A 25,366-nucleotide genomic window follows, 5' to 3' on the forward strand; every position below is an offset into this window, starting at 1 on the left:
TGTGGCATCTTGGGGAATGTAAGCTATTAAGCCATCTCTACCACATGTTTATCCCATGATTTTCAGCAACTTGCCTCTCCTTTCCGGGTCTTGGTCCTCCCCACCACATCCCCCAAGATATCAGAATTTTAATTTGAATCCTATTAAACCATGGGCGTGTTCTGAAATAACTAAGAAATATAGTAGAGACAACTTTAGAACTGCCAAAGCTCTAATTAAAAGTCATATTGAGGGACGCCTGGGTAACTCAGTCAGTTAGGCGTCTGCCTTCAGCTTGGGTCATGATTCCAGGGTTCCAGGATCGAGTCCTGCATCAGGCTCCCTACTCTGCCGGGAGTGTGCTTCTCCGTCTGCCTGCTGCTCTCCCTGCTTGTGCTCACTCTCACTCTCTCTCTCTGACAAATACATAAATAAAATCTTTTAAAAAATAAATAAATAAAAGTTATATAGATTAAAAGTCATACAGGAGGCAAAGAGAGAGAGAAAGAGAGAGAGTCCATTATAGTAGCTGCTTGGTATAACATGATTCAAATGTCTTTCCTTGTCCTGTCCTTTCCCACTTGGACATATTTTTGTATAATAACCAGTAATGATATAATTTACAGTTTTTGTTAACCTGTGTGGCTTGTAAAGTGTCACATCAACTACTACACTACTTGAGTTGTCCTCTTCTGATAAATAACACGGACAGATAACTGTTTGCAGTCGAAGCCTCATTAGTGATCGGTTGAGTGCTTTTGATCGAAGTAGCCACATTATTTATCAGTATGTCCTACTCGGTGAGTACTGAAAACTCTCCTATGCCACCAGTTTAATAATGAAATGCCCCCAAACATAATGTCTGGCCTGTTCCTTAAAAAATGACTTACCTGGGTTTACAAAAATAGCATTTATATGAATACGTCAAGAATATGATCATTAGTAAGAAATTAGCATTTAGGGAGAGAGTTCTAGGACACATCATTATGTGAAAAAAGCAAAGCACAGAAGAGTATCTGTGGTATGTTATCCTTCAAGTGAGAAAGAAAAGGATATAAGAAAATGCCCATGTATATTCTCATTTATACAAAAGTAATAAAAGAAGGATAAACCAGAAGCGAAACTGGGTACATGCAATAGGTGGCTAGAAAGATGTAGAAAGAAGTGGAGAAACTAGAACAGGTTAGTTGGGATGAGGAGGGAGCCATTCTTCTGCATACAATTTTATATGGCTCTGACTCATTCCCCCAAATAAATAAATAATAAAAGTCAACCGGAATGTGGGAGGAATCCAAAATGGAACATAAGCAGTGAAAAATAAGTCTAACTGAATTATGAAAGAATAATATAACCACACTGAAAGGAATAAGGAAGAAAAGAACTAACCCAAGTAATTTAAAAACCAGTATTTTGAGAGGAAATTATAAGCCTAAGGACAAAAAGAACAAAAAAATAGTACGCTCTAGTTAGTAAATTTGCTTCTCACAGGAGCATGGATTAGCAATTCCAAAATTTCTGCTAGGATTGAACAAATAAGTAAAATATATTCTAGATAATGAGAGCCAGGTTCCTCACTGTCGGAGAAAGAAGTAATAAAGGAGGAAAGAGGGAAAGGCTAGCATGAACCCTGTGGTGCTGGGACTGCAATTGGAGACATCAGAGAGGAACTCATGATTTTAATACAGATACATAAATAGTTACAGAAATAAATATAGATGACACGCAAATTAGTAAACACACAGAGATCTCTTAGCTCTATCCACTGAGATACCCTCAAAGCAGTAACACCCTAGTAGAAATGAGTGTGCTAATTGCCAGATCTTGGCTTCTAAAAACCATTCTTCGGTAAAAGAAACCAGAGCTTCTTGGAAAAGTGACTGACTGCAGAGCAGGGGCAGGGAAGGTACAAGATGAGCTGGCAATGTCTTCGTGCCAGAAAGTAAGCAAGTGTTCAGAAAAAGGTAGGACCGGCCGAAAATACACTGGGGAATAAATCTGCAGGAATTCCTACTGATCAAAACTGGAACAATTTGAAAAAAAAATACGAATAATGATCGTAGTAGATTATAACCTGGGAAATAAAATAAATATTCATGAGGTAATACTGATATAAATAATTGGATCAATAAAAAATGGAGGTGAAAGGACAGTACTTTTCCTCACAGAAGAATTCCAGTTAATAACTACCAAAGGAATGAGAGAACTAGTCAGCCACCACCGTCAATATTGTTGCAGGCAGGATCTGGCAATGGATATTAAAGTTGGTGGACAAAAGTTGGAGGGGAAACAGGATATTTGCATAGCCTCAAAGTAGAGCTCCCTCCAGGAGTATATGAATTCCAAAGGTGAAAATAGTAACTTTGCTGTGGATCTGATGTTGACGCACTGAACAGGGCATGGTATCACTTCTGTAGTATTCTTGCAAGAAAATGCATAACCTCAACACTAACGACATTTTGGGTTGTGTAATTCTTTGTCATGAGGGCTGTCCTGAGCATTGTAGGATGTTTAACAGCATCCCTGGCTTCTGCCCACTAGAGCAGCATCACCACCAACACCCCCTCTACCCCCAGACTCTTTACAACCAAAAATGTCTCCAAGCATCGCCAGATGTCCCTTTGGAAGTAAGCTCCCCCTTGGCTAAGAACTACTGATTCAGTCTAACCATAGAAAATATTGGGCAGACCCAAATTGAGGGACAGTCAATAAAATAAAAGACCAAAGGTACACTGTTCATAAGTATCAAGGTCTTGAACGATTAGAAAAGGAACTGTGACATATTGGAAGAGACAAAGGAGACATGACGAATAAGTTCAAGGCGGGATCCAAGAATGGATCAGAAAAAGGACATTATTGAAGAGACTGTCTTTTTTTTTTTTCCACTGTAAATTTTCCTATTTTGTCGAAGATTATTTGACCATAGAGTTGAGGGTCCATATCTGGGCTCTCTACTCTGTTCCACTGGTCTATGTGTCTATTTTTATGCCAGTACCATACTGTCTTGGTGATCACAGCTTTGTAGTAAAGCTTGAAATCTGGTAACGTGATGCCGCCAGTTTTATTTTTGTTTTTCAACATTTCCTTAGGGATTCGGTGTCTCTTCTGATTCCATACAAATTTTAGGATTATTTGCTCCAGCTCTTTGAAAAATACCGGTGGAATTTTGATCGGAATGGCATTAAAAGTATAGATTGCTCTAGGCAGTATAGACATTTTAACAATGTTTATTCTTCCGATCCAAGAGCATGGAATGGTCTTCCATCTTTTTGTGTCTTCTTCAGTTTCTTTCATGAGTGTTCTCTAGTTCCTTGAGTACAGATCCTTTACCTCTTTGGTTAGGTTTATTCCCAGGTATCTTATGGTTCTTGGTGCTATAGTAAATGGAATCGATTCTCTAATTTCCCTTTCTGTATTTTCATTGTAAGTGTATAAGAAAGCCACTGATTTCTGTACATTGACTTTGTATCCTGCCACGTTACTGAATTGCTGTATGAGTTCTAGGCTATCAGACACATGAAAAAATGTTCATTGTCACTAGCCATCAGGGAGATTCAAATTAAAACCACATTGAGATACCACCTTACACCAGTTAGAATGGCCAAAATTAGCAAGACAGGAAACAACATGTGTTGGGAGAGGTTGCGGAGAAAGGGGAACCCTCTTACAGTGTTGGTGGGAATGCAAGTTGGTGCAGCCACTTTGGAGAACAGTGTGGAGATTCCTCAAGAAATTAAAAATAGAGCTTCCCTATCACCCTGCCATTGCACTACTGGGTATTTACCCCAAAGATACAGATGTAGTGAAAAGAAGGGCCATCTGTACCCCAATGTTTATAGCAGCAATGGACACGGTTGCCAAACTGTGGAAAGAACCAAGATGCCCTTCAACGGACGAATGGATAACAAAGATGTGGTCCATATACACTATGGAGTATTATGCCTCTATCAGAAAGGATGAATACCCAGCTTTTGTAGCAACATGGACGGGACTGGAAGAGATTATGCTGAGTGAAATAAGTCAAGCAGAGAGAGTCAATTATCATATGGTTTCACTTATTTGTGGAGCATAACAAATAACATGGAGGACAAGGGGAGATGAAGAGGAGAAGGGAGTTGAGAGAAGTTGGAAGGGGAGGTGAACCATGAGAGACTATGGACTCTGAAAAACAACCTGAGGGTTTTGAAGGGACAGGGGGTGGGAGGTTGGGGGAACCAGGTGGTGGGTATTAGGGAGGGCACAGATTGCATGGAGCACTGGGTGTGGTGCAAGAACAATGAATACTGTTAAGCTGAAAATAAATAAAAAATTTAAAAAAAAGAAAAAGGACATTAGTGGAAAATCTAGTGAAAGCAGAATAAAGTCGTAGTTTAGATACTAGTATTGTGCCAATGTTAATTTCTTGGTTCTGATCATTATACCATAGCAATGGTGAACATTTGAGAGGGTGGGTGAATGGTACAGAGGGACTATCTATCTAAACTATTTTTGCAACTTTTACATAAGCCTAAAATTATTTCAAAAGAAAAAGTTTTTAAAAATCTGACACTGGTGTTAATAAAATGCAAGCACATTTCCATATTGAACTCTATGACCGTGATATAAGTCTAACTGGCATTTAATATCACTGAGATGATTCCCACCACCTTTAAGGCATTAAACTTGAAGCACGTGGAGAAAGAGAGTGGGTGAGTTGTGGTTTGCACCACAATTTGTTTAAATTTTGTCCTAAATTTAAATTTTAAATTTTGTGATAAGTAAAAATTTTGCAAAATGTTCAGTTGATAGTTCAAAAGGAGTAATTGTCAGTATGTCATGTAATATAGCATTTCACTGATTTGGCTTGGATTACAGTTATTCTTGCTTTTCTTTTATTCTCCTCTATGAAGGTAAACCGTTTCCTTTAATGGCACTTGGAAGGCCCAGTCCTGTTCTTTGCACATGGTGGATGCTTTAAAAATATTTGCCGCATTCCATGGGCTTGCATCTTCATTGAGAACGTCTGAGACAAGCAAATGTGTTTTATTATTACTATTTCAAATCCTTTGAGTAAATGTTAGAAGAGGTTACTTCATGTGAGCTTTTTAAATGTTAGTAGGTTATAATTTTTATAATTTTAAGAACTATAGGGGCACCTGGATGGCTCAGTCAGTAGAGCATACAACTCTTGATCTTGGGATTGTAAATTTGAGCCCCATGCTGTGTGTAGAGATTGCTTAAAAATAATTTTTTTTAAAAAGGGGAAAAAAACCCCTCTTAAATATAAATAGAATGAGCATAGTGCAGCCCAAAAGTGTGGTTCTGTAAATCCTATCAGAAGACATCCCATGCAGAATCGGAAATTGTAACAGTGTTCTAATGCAGAAGTAAGAACTCCCCAAAAGCCAACTATAGAGAAACACTCTAATGAGGATACCTGATTGTGAGCAAAGTGAACTACCCTTGTGGTTGTGTTAACAAGTTTCCCAGCCCAGCCAGGCTTGCTAGGTAGGCCTCACCAGCCAAAGCAGACCCTTGGCTCTGGCCCTTCTTGACCAGCCCAGCACACAGAAGTCATGCATACACTGATCGTCTCTCATAATAAGACTGACGCTTGGCTAAAATTTCTGTCCTGCGTGCTCCTTGGTACACACAGGTCACTTAACTCTGTTCCAGTCACACAGGCTTCCCTGAACTCTTGGCTAAAAGTCACAGCCTAAACCCGAAACATAGGGTGGACGAAAGACTGGAGGTACAGAAGGCATTCCGGTAGTCACGATGCAGGTTTAGATAACACCTAGAGGTACCATGAAAGGTGAAAGCACGACCTAAGCCATTCCATTTTAGTCTTTGTGGCAGGGGCAACACCTCCTGGTGGTGCTAGTATTTGGAATATCTTCCATTTATGGAAATAGGAGTGGTTTCCCATCTGTGATAGTGACGTCAGGTGTTCTTTTTACATGTTTCTTAAGATCCAAACATGAATTGATAACAAAGAAAAAAATGTTAAGTAAATAAGAACACAAAGCATGAGGATATGGTAAAAGTTGCAAGGTGATGTTCAGATCATAAAGATTGTGGAAGTGATCTTAACTTCAGTCTTCCAACCCGACCCCCCTTTCTTCTCCTCCATCTACCACCTACTTCTGAACATCAAGAGGTAAGAGTTCTTAAAGTGCATATATAATGGGCTACTTTCTGTGAAAGAAAGAAAGAGAAATAAGAGAGCATGGGTGCCTCTGCCTTTCTTCACAAATAGAAGTGTAAGGAGGACAAATCCAAAACCAAGGGAGCTGGTTACCCGTGAGCCATGGAAGGGATTGGGGTAAAAGAGATACTGCAAGGGAGGGAACAATGCTTCTCTGAGTTGACTTTTGGAAGCATGTTAATGTCCTGCATATTTAAGAAATTAACAAGGATGGGAGGGAGGAGCCTAAAACTAAAAGCGAGTGGACACAAATGAACCCATTTATTTAGCTGAATACCATAACTACACTGAAGGGAGAATTAAGAATGAGCCCAAGTGACTTAGAAACATGGTGTTGGATTGTACACTCAAGTCTTAAGTTGGGAGGGAAAAACTGTGCATTTTTTTCTATCGTGGCCTCTACAAACAGTTCCGAACCTATTTAGATATCTTCCAGGCCTGAGCAAATTAGTAACTGAGATGACGCTCTTGAGAGCCAGGTTACCTGCTGTGGAAGAAAGCACGCACAAATACAGAATGGAGGAAGGCAAGAAAGAACTCTGGGAGAATGATTAGAATTGGAGGTGTTGGTATAAACTCGTCATTTCTAAAGCATGAATGTGTACATGCTTACACCCATGTACAACAAGTGTATGTGCGTGTGCTCACATATGTATGTGTATGTTTACATGCATGTGTTTCCTAGCACCGTGCACTGAACGGGCTTAACTTCCCACGGTTTGCCCCCCCAGTAGCAATGAACAAAGACGCTCCAGGAGCAATGGCCACACCTAGCCCCCAAATCCTGGTCTCTATAACATTACCACTAAAAGAAACCAGAGCTCCTCAGAGAAATGGCTGGGGCATGGTCGATGCAAGACAAGCCTGAAACACCTAATTATGTCGGAAAGGAAGCATGTCCTCAGAAAGTATATGGGGCATAAGGACACAGGCTCCAGCTCAGAAGGGTTCCCACTTGTCAAATCAGGGACAATTTGAGCACCAAAATAATGAATTAGGTAGAGTAATGACTATAAGCCATTGAGAAAATGGGAGCCAATGAGTCCATGCCATAAATAAATACGTAAGTTAATGGGGGAGAAATGCTGAGTAACAAGTGATAAATGTGCAAGGAAGAGTGGAGTTGGAATGCCATCTGTTTGCAACCACGACAGTGAAGCTGAAGCCGACGAGAATCTTCGATGGACGCTAAAGCTGAGGGGAAATTTTAATCGGGAGCTGTATATTCACATGGTCTTAAACTGTGTCTTCAGTTGCTTACTAGTTGCAAAGGAAAACACAATACCTTGTCAGGGAGAGATCAGATGACATCTTGACGGAGTGCTCAAAATTAATACCACCAAGGAGAGACAAATAAACAGTGTACACCTCCAGACAGGGTTCCTCTGAGGAGTACACAGCAGCACTGAGGTAGAATTCCGGCCAGAAGGGCAGGTCTTAAATCTAAGTATGAAAAAGCACTAGAAAAAAACAAAACTGAGTGGGGAAAAAGGTGGCAGGGGACTCTGTTCTTCAAAAATGTCAATATAAGAAAGGCTGTGGAAATAGTCCAGATTAAAGGAGACTTAACAGAAGACAATTAAATGTAATACCGCATCCTAAGCGATATGATATATTGGAACAAAACCCAAGCCGAAGTCTATATACAGGACATTATTGGCTCAATTTCTAAAATTAGAATACGGACCATGTCAGTATTAAATTCTCTGCAGTTGGAAACTACTATGGTTATGCAAGAGAATATCCCTGATACTTGGGAATGCTGAAGTACTTGGGAATAGAGGGCCATGGTACACTCAAGTTCCTCTCAAGCGACTCAGAAAAGGAAGCTCTTGTGTGCCCATGTGTGTAAAGAGAGAAGGAGCACACGAAGGCTGGAGCATATGGTGTGAAATGTTGATGATGGGTGTGGGAGGAAGGCATATGATGTTCTTTATTCTCTGCTTATTCTTGCAACCTTGGGATAAGTTTGAAATTAGTTCCAAACGAAAAATCTTAGAAATTAAGAAGAATGAGCTCACTAGTGGTGACCAAATGTTTTGCATCCCTGAGAGAGTCTTCACTGAGCCCCAAGAGGGCCATTGTATGTGGAAGTCCAGGCTCGGAGGGGCGAACTCACCATTGCGAGTTGGTGTGGAATCGGTGCTGTTGATCAGTGCTGGCCTGCGGGTCTCCTGGCCTCCTAACACTGTTCCGTGGAATCCAGCGGAACCATGCCCCATGCCGCTGACTTGGTTGAGTGCTCCCCAGACTCTAGTAGTCTATGTCCATCTCTCTCAAGGGCAGCCAGAAGATCTGGGCACCAGCCTCTGTAGGGACCACGGAAAGCAACACAGATCCAGACTGTGATCAACAGGCTCAGACTTGTTGAGCTTAATAGAGCTGTGTAGTTTTCGTGCCCAGAGTGGGATTAAGTTTTTAAGTTCATCGTCCCAGAGCTTTTAGGCTCGATACTGGCATTGAGAGACTTGGGCAGGAAGAAAAAAAAAGAAAACCAAGGAGCTAAATCATGAACCTCCCTCCACACCCCACTGGTGATTTTCCCAGGTGTCAGCAGCCAGAAGGACATGGCATTCTTTGCGATAAATCAGAAAATACGCATACCACTAATTCCATCACAGAAATTAGGAATTCGTTAATAGAGAAGGTAGTTTCATCAAATGTGCGCGTGCGTGTGCACACCTGAAAATACCTAGAATAACTTTTAGGAAATTGGGTTTTCCGAATCTTCCAATTCAACTTGTTATTCATCTATTTTTTTTGGTATTCACTCCCTGCTGGGGGTACCCCCAGGTTTTTCACCTTTTTCCGAGAAGAAATTTTAATTAAAAGAATGCTATCTTTTTTCATAATTTTCTCCTGGGATTTGAGGGAAAGGCATAATTGTGTTTGTAAAGCACAGTAGTGGGAGGACTGCGCAGAACCAAGGACACCCCGAGTGTCTCTCGCACTCCTAGGAACAGGGAAAGAGAATTGTCTCACGTGGTCTTCGGACACTACAGCACAGAACCACCACAGTGAGAATGGGAAGTCAGGGAAAATTCTCTCCTCAAGCAGAGCTCTGTGAGGCCTTGGGGGCAGTGAAAGGAAGTGGTAGAAGGCCTTTTACTTGCCAACTAAAATAGGCCTGACCTGAAAGAGGCCTGAGACGGCCCTCTGGGGCCAGGCCAGCCTAGACCAACCGACATGTCTGCTCTCTCCCTGTCTCCTCTCATCTGTAACGCCCCTTTCTTGGCTGAGGGGATAGGGGCTTTTCTCAGTTTTAGGCTTAGGATGTCAGCCAATTCCTGTCCTGCCTGAGGAGGTTTATAACAACTATTCTAAAAGAATGGTTGGAAGAGGAGGCTTGGCCAAGCAGGGCAAGGCCCACAGTGCCTGTTTGCCCAGCTGCACAGTGAAGACAGACAGGGGAAGAAGGTGTGCCTGGAGCCCAGGCTCTGGCATTGGATTTGACTCTAGGCCTCTCTGGTCTTTGTTCTGCACAGAGAGATGGCCACCCACTCATCTCTGTCAGCAGTTACTGCTTGGAAAGGGAGAAGCAGGGACATGTCTTGAGTCCCAAAAGCCTTTACATGTATCTCATTACCAAAAAGATTGCTTAGGGGCCCTCTGCCTATGCAGCAATGTGAGAACAGGACTTCACCCCCTCTGGAAGCTTACAGAGGGCAGCCAACAGTTTCCCTTTCGTCACAACTGCCTTTGAAATGCACCGATTTCTTTATTAGTTTTACTCAGGTACAGTTTTCAAGTATTTTGTTAGAGTGATAACCTTAGGCTAAATCCAGCTGGAAACCAAAGCCTTTGACAAAATTCTTTTAAGTTTCTCTAAGTCAGGATCACCCCCAGACTCAGAACTCAGTCTACCCTCAGAGTGCTCTCATTATCTTCTTAGACCCATCTAGTTCTTGGCACTCCTAACTCCGTGGCATTCTTCTCAGACACTCCCGACAGTGCCAGGCTCTGTGCCCTCAAGCATGGACTTAAGCCCATTTTTGAGTCCTGACCTACTGTGGCCCTTGTTTTCATCTACTCAGCCAGTGTTCACACAGATGCAACACAGATGGCCTCATGTAATGCGACGCTATCCGTTCATGCCTTAGTTCCGTGTTTCTGTGTTGTTTCTGTGTCCTGTTTACATACTAGAGGCATGTGTATATGTCGATGTATAAAGGAAAAACTCAGTTCTTCGCTTTCTACGTAGGGAAAAACTCCGTTCTTCCCTACTGTGTTTCTCCCCCAAGTCTCCTTTATTACCCACATGAAACATTTCATTTCTGACACTTCTGGTCACCAAATGCGTGGACATTTTTCCCCACATCAAGCAGTTCCCTGCGACACCAGCTGGATGTCCTACAATTTGACTCAATTCTGACACTGTTTACATGCAGACAGCATCCACTCACACAGGTTAAGGGCTCGGTTCCACAAGACCCTCCCCCCAGTTGAGACACCAGCCACCTGGCTATCCACCTGGGCTTCTGACCACCTGTTGCAGATGGAGGTTCCCTGATCCCCTCCTCAGGTTCGCTGAATTGCTGGAACAGCTCCCAGAAGTCAGAAAACATCTTACTTACTAGATCACAGGTTTATTGGAAAAGGCTATAACTCAGGAACCAGGTGGGAGAGATGCGTGGAGCAAGGTCTGGGGAAAAGGGCGTGAAGGAGCTCCCGTGCTCTCTCTAGGCACACCACTCTCCAAATTTCCACGCGTTCGCCAACCCGGAAGCTCTCCAAACCCTGTACTTCAGGGATTTTATGGAAATGTCACCACATGGGCACGATGAATTGTGAACCCTATTTTCAGCTTTTCTCCCTTCTCAAGAGAATGGGTGGTGGGACCGAAAATTCCAAGCTTCTAATCATGGCTTGATCTTTCCAACCCTTATCCGGGATCCCACCCAGGATCACCTCATTAGAACAAAAGACACTCGTGCCACCCAGGAAATCACATGCTTTTGAAGAGATAGGTATCAAGAACAGGGGTCACAGGCCAATATTAGGACAAGAGATGTTCCTAGTATTCTTATCACTTGGGAAATTACAAGGGTTTGTAATTTTGTTTGTTGGTAATGAGGGCCAGAGACCAAGATATATATTTTCTCAGTGTATCTCAGGGTATCCGTTGAGCAACTTGGGCAAAGTCAATGCAGCAATTCAGGAAACTGGTTCTTTTTTTTTTTTTTCCCAAGATTTTATTTATTTTTATTTGTTTATTTGACAGACAGAGATCACAAGGTGACAGAGAGGCAGGCAAAGAGAAAGGAAGGGAAGCAGGCTCCCTGCCAAGCAGAGAGCCTGATGTGGGGCTCGATCCCAGGACCCTGGGATCATGACCTGAGCCGAAAGCAGAGGCTTTTAACCCACTGAGCCACCCAGGCGTCCCCTGGTTCTTGAACCCACATCTTTTAACCTCAAAGCTTGTACAGTGTGTATGTGCCACGGACTGTATTCCTCCTCATTTGTTCATTATTGAATTCTGAGCTCCTAGAGTGGTGCCTGGCACAGGGGAGGCATTTGACAAGTATTTATTAAATGAATAAGTGACCAGTAATTATGACATTCTCGGGCCCACCCCTGAGAGCTAAATGCTGGGCCCGTAGTCTTAGCAGCATCACAATGCTTATGGCCAAGACGTCTCGGCCTTCTACTGATGACTCACTGATTTCTGTAGTTGCATGAACAATCTTCAGCCATTCTTTCTCTTACTACATTTTTATTTTTGTTTTTCAGATTTACCGTTAGCTGGTAGTGGAGGATGTTAGGGGTTTTCTAAAGTCCTGGTTTGTCTTGCCTGATTAATCCCTGGGGTGGGGTTTCAATATTTTACAGCTTTTGGATCTCTTCATCCAGTGGGACTGGTCGACCTACCTTGCTGACTATGGTCAGCCCAACTGCAAGTACTTGCGCGTGAACCCAGTGACAGCTCTGACCCTGCTTGAAAAGTGAGTACACAGTCCGGTGGTCTCTGTTGGGAGGTGGGGAAAGGGCATGGGGATCAGTGTCAGGGATAATTTTCTCTTGGCCAATACCTTCCAGACACAGCAGAGAGGCCTGTTCTTGGAGTTGCCGTAAGTGCTACCCGTAGTCTCCGCTATTGGATTGGGCAGGCTGGCCTTCCTCTTGTAGCCTCTTAGCTCCTGAGCCCCAAGAAGCTGAGGCCAAGTATGGGTCAGGTGGACTCTGGCAAGCCCTTGGAGCTGAATGGGGCAACATCTCTTTAGCTAAAGATGACAAGAGAAGAAAGGAAGATGCCTTAAGGTTGGGTTCAGGCCACCTGGTGAACAGAGTGAGACTGGCCCCAGTCATCTGGGGACAATGGGCAGAAGAGCCCCATGAAAGATGGCTTCTGTGGTTTCTAGCAGAGAAGCTCCTGGAATGCCTGAAACCTTCAGCAGCGCCATCCCCATTCAGCTCCCCCACCCCCACCCCCAAACTCCCTGCCAGATTGAGCCTTGTTGTGCCGACTGTCCCAAGAAAGCTGTTGGACATGGTATCTCATTCTTGCTCTGGGCAGTCACTGGCCAGCAGAGGTGCTCCTACTGAGATCGGGTTAGACAGCTCCAGAACGTCTCATGGTTAACCAGTACATCACCCAGATGCTGGAATCTGTTATGCAGCCTAGCTCTGGCTTTTCCTAACCTAGTTGAGAGCTGGCAGGCCAGAGACCAGGATCCACGTAAAAGGGAGGGTTTTTACTGTCATCACACTAGTTAAGGGCCAGCTTCTTTGAAGCTTCTTAGAACAGTACCCCGCATCTAAGCAGTACAGCAAGTACATATGTGACCCTGTGTGAGCTTGGGTACATGGACCAGCAGCTAGGAGGTCAGAGTGCAGCCGTAAGCAGAGGAAAGGCTAAGGTACATCCTCCCTACTATGCAGTTAGAAGAGTGGGAAGGGGAGGAGTGGAAAGTAAGCAAGAACGGGACGCAGAGGAAAGTGTTTGGAGCCAAGAAACCAAGAGCCCAGGGTGCAGCTTTCGCCAGACCAAGACAGACTGATGTTTCCATTTTAACTTTGTTTCCCATGATTCTCTCTCCTGATGACCTTCCTCCCTAGGATATCTAGAGAGTAAGTATATTATTCACTTGGGCCTTTTCCATCACTTTGAGGCAAGTCCTTCTCGTTTCCTCACTGACACTAACGACTACACTAAATCCTTACTCTCTGAGTTTTCTCCCCCCTGACGTACTAATCTACTAAACTAGTCTGGTGCCAACTGGCTGGCTGTTTCCTCTGTCCTCGGTCCTTAGAGTGACCCTTGGCATACCAATCCCTATGGGGCTGGAGGTGGTGGCAGGGATTTTCTTTCCCCCATTGGTGCCAGGGAAAAGCTTGTTCCCACTCAGCTTCCTGGCACGCTCCATACTCTTGCTAGTGCAAAGCTTGAAACTCGGCCCTGACAGAAGGGAGCTGCTCAGCAGTCTCCCCTTCTCCGCCACCTCCTGGTGGTGAAGCCCATGGCAATAAGCTCTGGAACCTACGTCTCCCGGAGAAACCTTTTTATTAGAGGCAAGGCCTAATCCCAGCTGAAATGAGGGACATTTGGGCCCTCCAGGTGGTGTTTAATGTTGTATTCACTCTGTGTCCAAATGGGCTGTGGGATTCCCTTCCATTTCCTTCTCTCAACAGTCCTTTGCTTGTCTGTTCCTAAGAATCTCTAGATCTAAGAGGCATTGTCTCTTCCACTTTCTGTGGATCAGCAATGGGCTGAAACAGTCAGCCTCTCCGTGGCATTCTGGAGGCCTGACAGTAACAAAGCCATGTGCTTATCCCCAGCCATCAGCAGGGTTTAAAGGCTTCCTCCCAAACCCAGGAGGGCCAAAGGCCACCCGGATCACCAAAATCCCTACTTCCCAGCCTCATAGGAATCAGCCCCTTTACCTGACCCTTTCCTGCTTTCGCCCCAGCCAGATCTACCACCAGAGCTTGACTATCTCTCCTTTTCAACATGCCAAGGACATTCAGGAAACAGAAGAGGCGCCTGTGTCACTGAGATGTGGCCCTAGCCAAAGTAGATCAGGATCCCAGGCTTACAGAATGGGAGGGGAGGGGAGGAGGACCCCCTGCTTTGGTTTGGGTGCTTCCCAGGGCACAAACCGGCATGCTGTCATCAGCCGTCAAGGCACTTGAGTTTATCTTTGGAGTAATCCCAACTCTGGGCCTTAATTGCCAAGAACTCCTAGCCTCTGAGGCTCAGGGACTACCTTCTTCTTCCCTTTCTCCTACCTTATTGGAGAGTTTCTTTTATGAGAGCTGAAAGCCAACTCTGGCTCCCCATCTCTGGGCAGCTTCAAGGAGTCATGAAATTCATGATCACAAAGGACATTAAAATGAATGCCCCATACATGTAGGGAGTGTGTTTCTGCTTCCTTCCTTCCTTTCTTCCTTTCTTCCTTCCTTGTTTTGCATTGTTTTTCTTTAGATTCATAGTATATTCAGCAAAGGAAAAGGAATCCTTCTCTGGGATAAATAATCTAAAGCCAGGCCAGTTCCACAGACATAATTGTCCAGTCCATGCATAAGGGACCAAATACAGTAATCATCAGAGCCTGAGGACCATGTGCTTTCTTTTCAACAGCCTCTGTCACCTCTTCTTCCTCCCCTCCAAGCTCAGTCCTATACAGGTGGGTGGTTGTACCTTATACTCAGTGTTCTGAGTTTACTTGAGTAATTCCAGTCTGAAGACCCTTAAACTTAGATCTGTGAAAGAAGTCACAACTCATCTGTGGCTGTCAGTGTCGGCCTCAACCACACAGCTTTGGTGCTCATCAGAATCTCCCAGCCTCATGAATATAACTGCCCTTGTGGCATCTCTAGCTTTAACCCATTGGCCTCACATCTGCCCCTCTGAACAAAGACCACCACACAGGGGGGAAAAAAAAAAAAAAGGCTAGGATTGTCCAAAGGCCCCTGGGAAGTATGCCTGGCCATAGATTACCAGGCTTATCAGGTTCCATCCCCTCCTTCAGATCTGTCTACGTACAGCCCAGGGAGCTGTGAAGCCAGAAAGCCAGCCCAGATCCTGGGGGATGGTGGTGAAGACTGCCTATGCCTACACCAGGGTGAAATTGGTCTGGGCAGTGTTCTTAATTCTCTGACACCGGAACTAGCAGTGGGCTGGAGGTCTAGTGCACAGAGACTGAGGCCAGAGGTCACAGTCAGATGTCAGAGGTGTGGACTCTGCGGGGATTAGCACATTCCCACGTTCTATCACAATGGCTTACCCAGACTTGGGCCTTTCTGTGACACCATAGCCTGGTCAGGACTTTACCTATGCTTCCTGGTTAGGTCTTTCCATCTGGCCACAACCATTGGCCAGAACTGCCCATGGTTTGCCCTCTAGGAATATGCCATCTCTGGAGCTTTGGAGGAACCCGGTAATAGAAAGCTCTGTGAAGGTCAAAGGTGTGAGGGTATGGACAACCCTCGGGTTCTCAGGGGCTTCTCCTGGCTGAAGTTCTGGCTCCACAAGCGAAAGGATGGTCTGTCTGCTCTCCTTCTCACGGTGCACTCAACTGCCTCACCGTCTCTTGGTCCTTACTCTGAGACAAAAGAGATCGGTCAGGCCCTTAGTTTTGTTAGGGATGGGACAGAGCAACTGGCCGGTGAAGTTTAGAAATACACAGTGGCTTTCAGTTACTCATCTCCTCTTGGAATTACTAGCTGAGAGTTTGTTCCTGCTTTCTCTTTCAAGTACCAGCTCTGAGGTCGCAGCAGGATTTCACGATCTCAGGAGATGATAAGTGGATCCTAGATCTAGATAATCTGTAAGAGCCTGTTGACCCTCAGGGCTTCAGCACGCCCAAGATTCCTATGGGAGCTGCACACCTGGAGCTAGAAGGGAAGGAAAGAGGTGCAGTGGGGGGAGGGGGGTGTGGGTGATCAGGAGGTTGGCCCCTCCATCACTGGCTTTGGACTCTCTTCCAGAGGTGACGGAGGTTGGGAGGGCAGTGGGTGCCACAAGACAGCTTCCTGAACAGTAGGTAAGTAGGGGCTTGACATATTGACATATTGAAATATTCTGGACTCTCAGGTCTGGGAGGAGGTGGAGATGGTGCGGAGCCATCCCACCTCCCGCCCGGTCTCCTTCCACCATTGTCTCCTCAAACACTTTGCTCTCCTTCTTTCTTCCTCTGTTTAGGATGAGGGACACCAGCCGCAAGAACAACATGTTTGCACAGTTCCGGAAAAATGAGCGAGACAAGCAGAAATTGATTGATACTGTGGCCAAGCAGCTCCGGGGACTCATCAGCAGCCACCACTCATGAAAGCTAGCCTCAGGCCTGCAGAGGCTGCTCACGCCAGCCCCGGAGGCCGGGACCCAGGCCCGGCTGGCCCTGCCTTTGTGCATTCTTCTTCAAAGAGAGCAAATGTATTTTTCTAATAACCTGTGTACAGTATTCACGTAACCTTTCCCTATAGTAAAAGAGGCACAAGAAAAAGCAAGTACATGAGGTGTTGCTAGGCTGGGATTCCGGGGAATTCATACTGTATTCTGTAGTGGCCTAGAGATGGTGGTGTCACTAGTCCCGGGACGATGAACCACCTTTCATTGCTGCCCTAGAACCTCGGTCTGGGGCTCAGGAATGACACAGACGTAATGGGTCCTTGGTGCTGGGAGGTAAGGTGAGTAGGCGAAAAGATAACAAAGTATATCCTGTTCGTTCCCAGCGCCCCATTCACCACACAGGGGAGGTTGGTCCTTCCTGATGCAAGAAGAGGACCTGGAAAACGTTACTGTTTAGTGTATGAAAGACCAGCACACACGGTTCTGGAAGTTCGTATCTCCCCAGTCCACCAATGTTCATCAGCAGGGGGACAAGCATGGCGTGTGGCCAGAGGACAGCTTCACTCCAGTCCCCTGAGGGTGGCCGTTTCTTCAGCCCAGATCTGACCCAGTGCTTTTATTGCTGACTTTTCTGGGGCAAGATAGAGCTGAGTATACAGTGGTGATAATTGGACCCCATGACTAACCGCAGGTTGCTCCACACCAGGAAGAGTTTTATTAGCTCTTGAAAGCCAGTGTGAATGGAATCAGAGCCTTGGTCCCTTCCCTGTTCATCTCATCATCTTCTTTCAGGGTCAAGGCACTGGATTCAGAGCAGAGATCAACAGTTATTTCCATAGATCTTCACAGAGAGTCTCAGACTTGATCTTCTTCAGTAGTGTCATTGGGTTCAGTCAGATTCTAGAAGCCTGAAAATGGCCCTTCCTTAACCCTTCAGTAAAACCTGAAGGTTACTGGGGACTGCCCCTTGTGATTGAAAACCAGCTCTCTGGCCACCATCTTTACAAGAAACATTATCAGCTCTGTACTGTGGCAACAGCCGCAGCTGGACAACATGCCTGTTGGGATGGAACCATTGTCCCCACGAAGCAGACAGGGCCAGTCGTGGCTAGTAGTTTGTCGCCTTTGGCCAGCAGTCCGTTACTAAGTTATATCCTTGATGTGAAGCTCTTCTTACTCAAGCCCAAGCCTTTTGTCCTCTCCTGAGACCCCCATAGCCATCTTTTGGCCTCATCTGAGAAAGGTTGTCTATAATCTCATCCTGCACATTCTGGAACGTGCCAAGGAAGCCTGGACTAGCTAGCTGGGAGGCTGTATCCGCTGTCGCAGATGGGCTCCTGACACCTGGCGCAAGGGCTTTGCTGTGAGGTCAGCCAGAGGAACCTGCACTCTTAAGACTCTTTGGGAAGGTGCTCCTGTGGCTACCGGCAAACGTGTAATTGTGCATCACCAAACAATGACAAATAAGCCACACAGGCATTTCCAGCTTGGATTAGTGGGAGGAGAGACTCATCAAACAGAATTCTTCACTACCTTTGTCAGCTACTTAGCTGCTTCTGGGGAGATCAATGCTTCCTTTTTCATTCCCCACCCCAATCCCCCCAGAATCCCATCCCAACTTGCAAACCAAGGGGAAGAGATTACACACAACAGACGTGAGCCTTCCTCAAAGCTGGAGAGGCCAGGCTGTGTGGACGCTCTAGAGAAGCTTTCTAAGGCTTACCTTGAGGCCTCAGTGCTTGGCCCAGGGTCTCAGGAGGAGGGTCAGGGATGAATCCTGCCACCCAGAATTGCAAAAGGCAAGGGAAAGTGGGGGGCCATGGGAATGAGATCCCGGATGCCATCACCCAAGTCCTGGGTTTGATTGAAAGAGAGCAAGAAATGATTACACTAATCTAAAGTCCTGTTGCTTAAGAAGGGCCCAGCACACTCCTTCACTAGTCTCCCATTTGCAGCAAGATCCTTTCAGATGGATCTTGGGACATGGGACATGGGACAGAGAGAACCTTAAGCATGTCACAGTTTTTGTCTTCTCCGAGTCATCATTGCTGGGCTGGTCTCAAGCCTGTACCCTGGAAAGACTACTGTAGAGGAAAAGCAGACAGAGTGGCAGAATGGGGCTTCCTCTGCACCTCATTCACGACCTCCCTCTAAAGAAAACACTTACCCAGCTCAAGACTCTTAGGGGAGGACCCTTCGGTGGCTCTCTTCCCTCTCAGTCTGTCTTCAGTCTTCTCTGACGAAATCAACATGCTGCTACTGAGTTGTGTCTAGAGACACACTCTCGTTGGGCAAGGGAAGGTCAAAAAACAGGGACCGGCAATGTCCAAGTTGTTTGAATTGGCGAAGTCGGATTTTTGAGTCTTCTCTCCAGGCCTCTAGCTGGGCCAGGCCTTGAGAGGACTTGTGCACATGGGGCCATGCCCCTTAGACTCCTAAGACCCGGCCTCAGGCGCCCAGAGATACGGAAGTGCCCCAGCAGGCCCCAGTAGCAGAGCAAGAGCAGCGGTGGCTAGAAGCCTACGGCCTGGGGTTAGTGTGACTCTTAGCCAAGTTCTGGGGGAAACCAGGTCCATGTTTCTAAAGGGACCTTCTGGGTTGGGACCCTCATAGGTTTCAGTAGTAGTGTAGACAGCTCCTATAGTTCGGACGTTCATAGGAAATCTCTTGGGACTGTGATTGAAGCTGTTGGGGGTAGAGATTGGAACCAGTGGAGTCCCTGTTGACAAAAGGAGTGTCCAGCTTCCAAGGAGTGCTGCCAGTGTTTTCATCGCATACCAGGCCTAGTGGTCTCTTGGCCTCAAAGCCAGCCTAGCTCCATCGCATACCTGACAAGGGTCTGCTCAGCAAGCCCCAGACCCAGGGCTCTCCTATCCCCAAAATCGGCAATGGCCATGACCTCCCTCATAAAGCCTCTCCACACTCCCTGGGACCTGCTACGGAGCTCCCCTCCCGTCGCCTCCCTTCTCCCAGGACTCTGCTCCTGGCTGCTTCAACTGCCTCTTTTTTTTTTTTCCTTTTTCTTTTCCTTTGCCTGCGTTCATAATTACTTTTCACTAATGTGTTGGAAATAGCGTTTTTATTTTGCACAAATAGTTGCACATTTACGGAGGAAATTTAGGAGAGTCCATTTTTAACTCTAAAGGAAACTTTTTTTTTCTTGAAGACTCACTCCTAAAGCTACCAGTTCAGATGGGCCTCGCGGTTCTTGGGAGCCTCCCCTGTGGAAAGAGCATGTTGATCCCTCCTGTACATTTTCCTGTCTTAACTGCTATTAAACAAGGGAGCCTATGTACCTGTTTCAAAAGCCACGGTGTTGTCTCATGGTTTTTTGGTTCTTCCGCCCCTCTCGCACATTGCAGCTGCTGTGGGCAAGCCGGACAGCAGCCATAGCACCCCCCGGAGCGGACTGAGGACTAGAGCAGGCAAAGACCCACTGGGGGGAGGAAGCCTACCTGCTGCGCAAGGCAAGGAGCCCTTGGAAACGTCCTGAACCGCCGGGTTGGGTTTCCCGCTGATCCAGTTAACACGGGTATCTTCGCTGTCGAGGGGAGCGCTGGTCTGGGCAGCCTGAGCCCTCCTGTGGCTTGAAGAGCAGCCCTTGCTGCGAAAGGGCTCCTAGTCCAAACAGAAGGAGGATGTAGCATTCTCCAGAATAAAGCTGAGTGGGGGAAGGGGAGGAACAAGCCTGTTTTAGAGCCCCTTGCAGGAAGGGGACGGGCCTCAGGGCCTAATGCTGGAGGGGGTCTGGTTAGGCAAGAAGGTGTGGAGGCAACTGGGTGTTCACTACCTGGGCCTTGGAGTTCAGTTCAGATTGTGTTAAGCTGTGGGAGGGTCGCAGGGGCAGACCACGCTAGAGTGAAAAGTTGGCCGGGGTCTGGAGGATGAGTACAGAGCCCGGGGGTCGGGGGGTGGGGGGCACACACAGAACCATGGGGCATAAGGCCAGAAATGGGGTAACAGCACCCGCTGCGCTTGCCCCCTTGGGACAAGCACATGTTCATGAACCAGGTACAAGCCCTTCAAATCAACCAACTGCCTGGCTCAGAGTAGAGCCAGTCCTCCAGAGGGCATCTCCTCGTCACCACCACCTAGAACATTCTCTGCCGTCTCTTTGGTGCCAAAACTTCTACTAGCATTCAGGAGTTCTTAACCCGGGGTTGGTGACCCCTTGGACCGTGTGTGTGGGAGTGTCCATGGTCACGTGGATGCCCCAGCACGCATTCACCCAGTGAATCTTTCCTAGACACTGATGAAAGCCATGAAAGTCCATGGCTTTCATCAGTGTCTAGGAAAGATTCAGGACTAAAACACTGAATGGTAACCAAACCTCTTTGGAAATACAGCTCTCCTGAGGGAAAGCCAGAAGCTCTGAGCCGTTACCTCCCCTCTCTGCCTCCTACGACTCTGGCAGACTTTTCAACACCTATGGCTCTGCCACCAGCCTTTTCCCGGAGCTCCCCACATGATCCCCAGGTCACACTTAAAAACCAGTACAGCCACCATTCCTAGCTTTCTCTACCCAGCCAGGTCAGCGTGCTGAGGTGGGCATGAGGACCTTGCATCTCTGAGATCGCAGAGACTTACGGCCGGTTGGGGAGATTGCAAACCAGAGGGCTTTGCGGACATGGGAGCCTGCAAAGCCAAACTGAACCTGACTCACCCCAGAACATTCTCTGTAGCTTCTGAGCACTGACCGGCGAAGGGGCTAACCCAAGGCCTTATCCAGAGAGGGAATAGCAGCCCTGGTGGGGTTGAGGTGGCAGAGAGGGAGGGGGGGACCTGGGACGGATGTGAGGCCATCACCAGCTTGCCCTTTTGCTCATGGGCGAGGCGTATCTGCTCACCAGGTAGATGAAGACCGGGACTAGCAGGCGGGAGATAAGGGGAGGGAGAGAAAGTGCCAGACCCTTTCCTTTCCCCCAGAGGCCTCAGCGTTGAATTTAATGGGCAGTGGTTGCCGGGGAATGAGAGAGCCTCAGGGCCCAAGGGACCAGAAGACAAAAGCTCTTGAGGAAGTGCAAGGAGGAGGAGGAGAGAAGTGGGGGCCTGGGCTTTGTGTGGGAGAGCCACCCCTCTATCTGTTTCAGTCACTGCTGGGGTTAGGGTTACCATGCACTTGGGGCCTCAGCTGCTTTGTGGGGTCTGTGATATCAGCCGTTGTGATGGTAATGGAGGGGCCTCTCTCACAGGGAGGGAGGGGTGTGCTGGCTCCCCTTTGCCAGCCAGCCCACATCAACTCCCAGAGAAGATTGAAGCTCCTGTTCCCTCCGGGTGGGGGCAGGATGTGGGCCCAGGACCGGCCCAAGACAACAGGCCCAAGCCATGACCTTCCTCTCTCCAAAGCTCCAGAAAAGGAATGGAATCTGAACATTGAGACGCTTTTCTGGCCCGAAACAATCCTCCCATTCTCTAGGCTCAATGATGGGTCTATTTCCTCCTGTAAATGGGTCTCGTAATCTTCAACTTTTACCTTTGCTTCTAAGGGTAATTAATTGGATCTCCCTCTTGTTCTCCCTACACACTCCCCTCTCTGTTACAAGGCTCAGGTTAAGCCGGGTGGATGGCTTTTCTTTCTTTCTATTCCATGGAGTGCTCATTTTTAAAGCTGATGGAGTAAGGCCTTGCCCTCTCCAGTGAACCTCTTCTCCAGAGAAGCCCGCTGGGGAAACACCACTTCCGAGGGCCCGGGGAAAGCGGCCTCTGCCGGGCTAAAGGCTTTTCAGATAACAAGTTCTGAGCAACCATTTCACTTTTTCTTCCCAGGTATGTTTCCAAGGCTTTAGGAAAGGAGTTTTCAGGGTGTCCCCCTCAGGAGCAAAGTGAGGGGTTAAGGGATGATCTGGACCCTGGAGACAAGGAGAGGCAAAGATGGGCTCAGGAGAAGTAAGAGCCAAGGATCAGAGAGTTTCCTTTTTTTCCCATGGGCTGGGGCTGGGGAGAAACAGGAAGCCCTCAGGTGCAGGCACATGAGGGCATCAGGTGGGAAGGAGTGAGGGTAGACCCCATCGGGGCAGGGGGAAGAGATGCTACTATGGGGAGACAGGTCATGCCGGAGACACTGAGGATTTCTAGTAACTGTGACCTTGTCTGACGCTCTTCTTAGTCAGGAATGACCTTATATGCCTGTCTGAATCTTTTGCCGAATCCTGCCCCACGCATGGCACCTGGGGCCTCGGGACCCATTGAGTCCCACTTGGAGTGGGGACAGTCGCTACCAAGGGAAGGGGCCGGGAGAGCAGCACTCCCTGCCCAGAGGAATGTCCTGCAGCTGACACTGTTTAGGAGAGGTATTGAGGATAAAAAGCAAACTAACTTATGGTCAGTTTTACTACGGTTTTAAAATTCTCTACAACCATGTATCCCCTGCCTCTTGGCATGCTATGGAGTAAGGAACAGGTTGAAATCAGATTGAGTCAGGTGAGAAACCAAAATAGCAGTTTAATTCCGGACACGCAGGGTGCGAGTCCCGGTGGTGGTGCTGGTGAAGGCATGTGTACGTGGGCGTGTGTACGCATATGTGGGTATCTAAAAGAATTCGGGCCTCCCCCCATGGAGCCCTGATCCCACATGGAACCATTGTTAACAGTAGGGTGATGTTCTTCCTGCTCCTTTGAATGTGTATATACTTTTTTCACCAAAAGATATGATTATAATATACTACATTACAGGTTTCTCTCCCACTTAATGTATCTGGGACGTCTTTCATGGCAATATGATAGGATTTCTTCCTCTATGACGCCCATGAATACTTCTCTGGCATGGGTGTCCCTGGGGTCTATTTGATTCTGAACTAGTCAATATTTGGGATGTTCCTGGTATTTCGCTGTGAACAGTGTTAGAAGACACTTGTGTACACCTCTGCCTTCTCGCGTAGGTATTTCTGTAGTATAAAGTTTCAGGAGTAGAATTGATTGGTTAAAGATCGAAAGTATTATAAACGTTAATAGAAATTGTATCTTACTCTTCTGAAAAATCACCCATTTACACTGTCTCCTACAGGATATGATAGTCTGTTTCTCTATCTATCCTCAGCCCCATTTAATATCAATATTTGTTTTCTGTACATGAATTGAGAGTGGGCTTAAGCATCCATTTGAATTAGTCATTTTTATTTCCTCTTATATAAAACAGCGATCCATATATTCTGCCATTCTTTAAAAAAAATCGGTTGTTTTCCTTTTCATGTTGACTTGTAGCTGTTTGTATTTTAGGGATTTTAATTATTTGCCATCTGCATTTGCAGATTTTTTTCCCCAGTTTGTCTTCTGGGTTTGTTCACGGTCCATATCATTTAGAACTCCTGATTCTGCGAGTAACAAACAACCTAACTCAGAGGAGATTTGCTGACTGAAATTCCAAAGGTAGTTCAGGGTTGATTTGACTCAATGACTAAAAAATGTCAAGGTCCTGCTTTTTTCCTTCTGTCTGCTCTGCCTTTTCTAGGAGCAAGGCTGTCCTAAAGTTCAGGTCCCTGCTGGTAGCTACATGGCTGTCATTCTTCCAGCTTTCAAACCTCCACACTACGCTGTACAGAAACTTCTTCCAAAGGCCCTCTGAGAAGAGTAAGGCACCTGCTGACCCATGGCCTCCGATATTCAGAGCCCTGAATGGGATGACGTGTCCTTCTTTTTGACAAGGACCATGTCGTGGGTTTACTGCTGAGACGTGGGTCACTTGAACCAACACTGTGGCAAGGGCAGTGGAATTACTCCTGTGGTTTAAAACGATCAGTTCTCACCCTGGGACTCTGGGGTAGAGAGGTATTACTACTCACCCCCAAACAAACCGCAGGGCAGCTACACACCGGGGAACTGATGAAAGGAATATTGAAGAGATGAGCCACAATATTCACCCCCTGGCATTTTTTTTTTTTGCCATAGAAAAGGTTTTTCATTTTTGAAACATCAGTTTATCAGTCTTCTCCTTTATGATGTTTAGACTTCATGTCAGACTGTCCTCTCTTCAAAATTATAATAAAACTATTGACCCATGTTTTCTTCTGATAGTTCATGTTTAACTTGTTAATCACTTATCAATTTGAAGTTTACTTGGAGGTAAAGAATGCGGCAGGGGTCCAGATGGTTCTTTTCTCCAAGTGGCTGACCAGTTGTCCCACAGCATCACTGGCTAATTTGTAAATATCATATTTATCATATATTAAACTCCCATTTATCCTTGGGCCTACTTCTGGACTTATTTGTGGCTCCATGATCATTCTGTTCCTGAATCACTACCGAATTGCTCTAACTGCCATACCTTTTGGACCTGTTTTACTATCTACTAATCCCTTCCTACATCGTGCTTTTCTCTTTCAGATTGTTCTGGAATATTTGGATATTCTTCCATGGTAATTTTATAATTTTTTTTCAAGTTTCAAAAGTTCTGTTGTGATTTTGATGGGAACCCCATTGATGGTACAGAATAACTTGCAGACAGATAGCATCTTTATGACACAGTCTACCTGCATGGATGAAAATGATCTGTCCCCTTATTCCTCACAGCCATATTTCTCTAGCGGTTTTAACATGCTCTGCATTTGGATTCTTCACATTTCTTGTCTAGTACGACCACGGATCTCTAACATTTTCATTACTATTGGAAGCAAGATCTCTCCTTCCGTGTTCTGCATTTTCCGTTCTGTTTTACTGATGGAATATGTGAACATCTGTCAGATTGGCCAAGTCCTATGGGCCCATATTAACAGATGCTGAGGAGGCTATGGAGAAACAGTGGTGGAAAGACGGATGAAAGAACTTTTAAGAGCAGTTTTGTGCTGCAGATTCAAACCCCTTATCTGCAATTCAAAAATCCAAAAAGAAAAAAAAAAAAAAGGCAAAACCAAACAAACCTGGAAACTGGAAATTCTTTCCTCACACGTTTGGTGGCAAACCGGACATGATGTGAGATTATTT

The 25,366-nt window shown here is 46.2% G+C and overlaps 1 protein-coding gene across 3 annotated transcripts in view; it reads left to right on the top strand.

Annotated features, from left to right (window-relative positions):
- The window catches only part of EXOC6B (exocyst complex component 6B), a 607,587-nt gene extending 590,662 nt beyond the window's left edge, over window positions 1-16,925 (top strand). For 2 of the 3 annotated variants that reach the window (XM_032873651.1, XM_032873653.1), the window contains 3 exons: window positions 11,993-12,105; window positions 13,220-13,231; window positions 16,305-16,925. In XM_032873651.1, the coding sequence (XP_032729542.1) occupies window positions 11,993-12,105; window positions 13,220-13,231; window positions 16,305-16,431 (252 nt within the window). In that variant the 3' untranslated portion in view covers window positions 16,432-16,925. The remainder of the gene's footprint in view (window positions 1-11,992; window positions 12,106-13,219; window positions 13,232-16,304) is intronic. The other variant, XM_032873652.1, reaches the window with a different exon arrangement.
- The last annotated feature ends 8,441 nt before the right edge of the window (window positions 16,926-25,366 follow it).

Source organism: Lontra canadensis, unplaced genomic scaffold, assembly GCF_010015895.1.
Source record: "Lontra canadensis isolate GAN:19392208 unplaced genomic scaffold, GSC_riverotter_1.0 scaffold50, whole genome shotgun sequence".
In the NCBI taxonomy this organism is placed as follows: Eukaryota; Metazoa; Chordata; class Mammalia; order Carnivora; family Mustelidae; genus Lontra; species Lontra canadensis.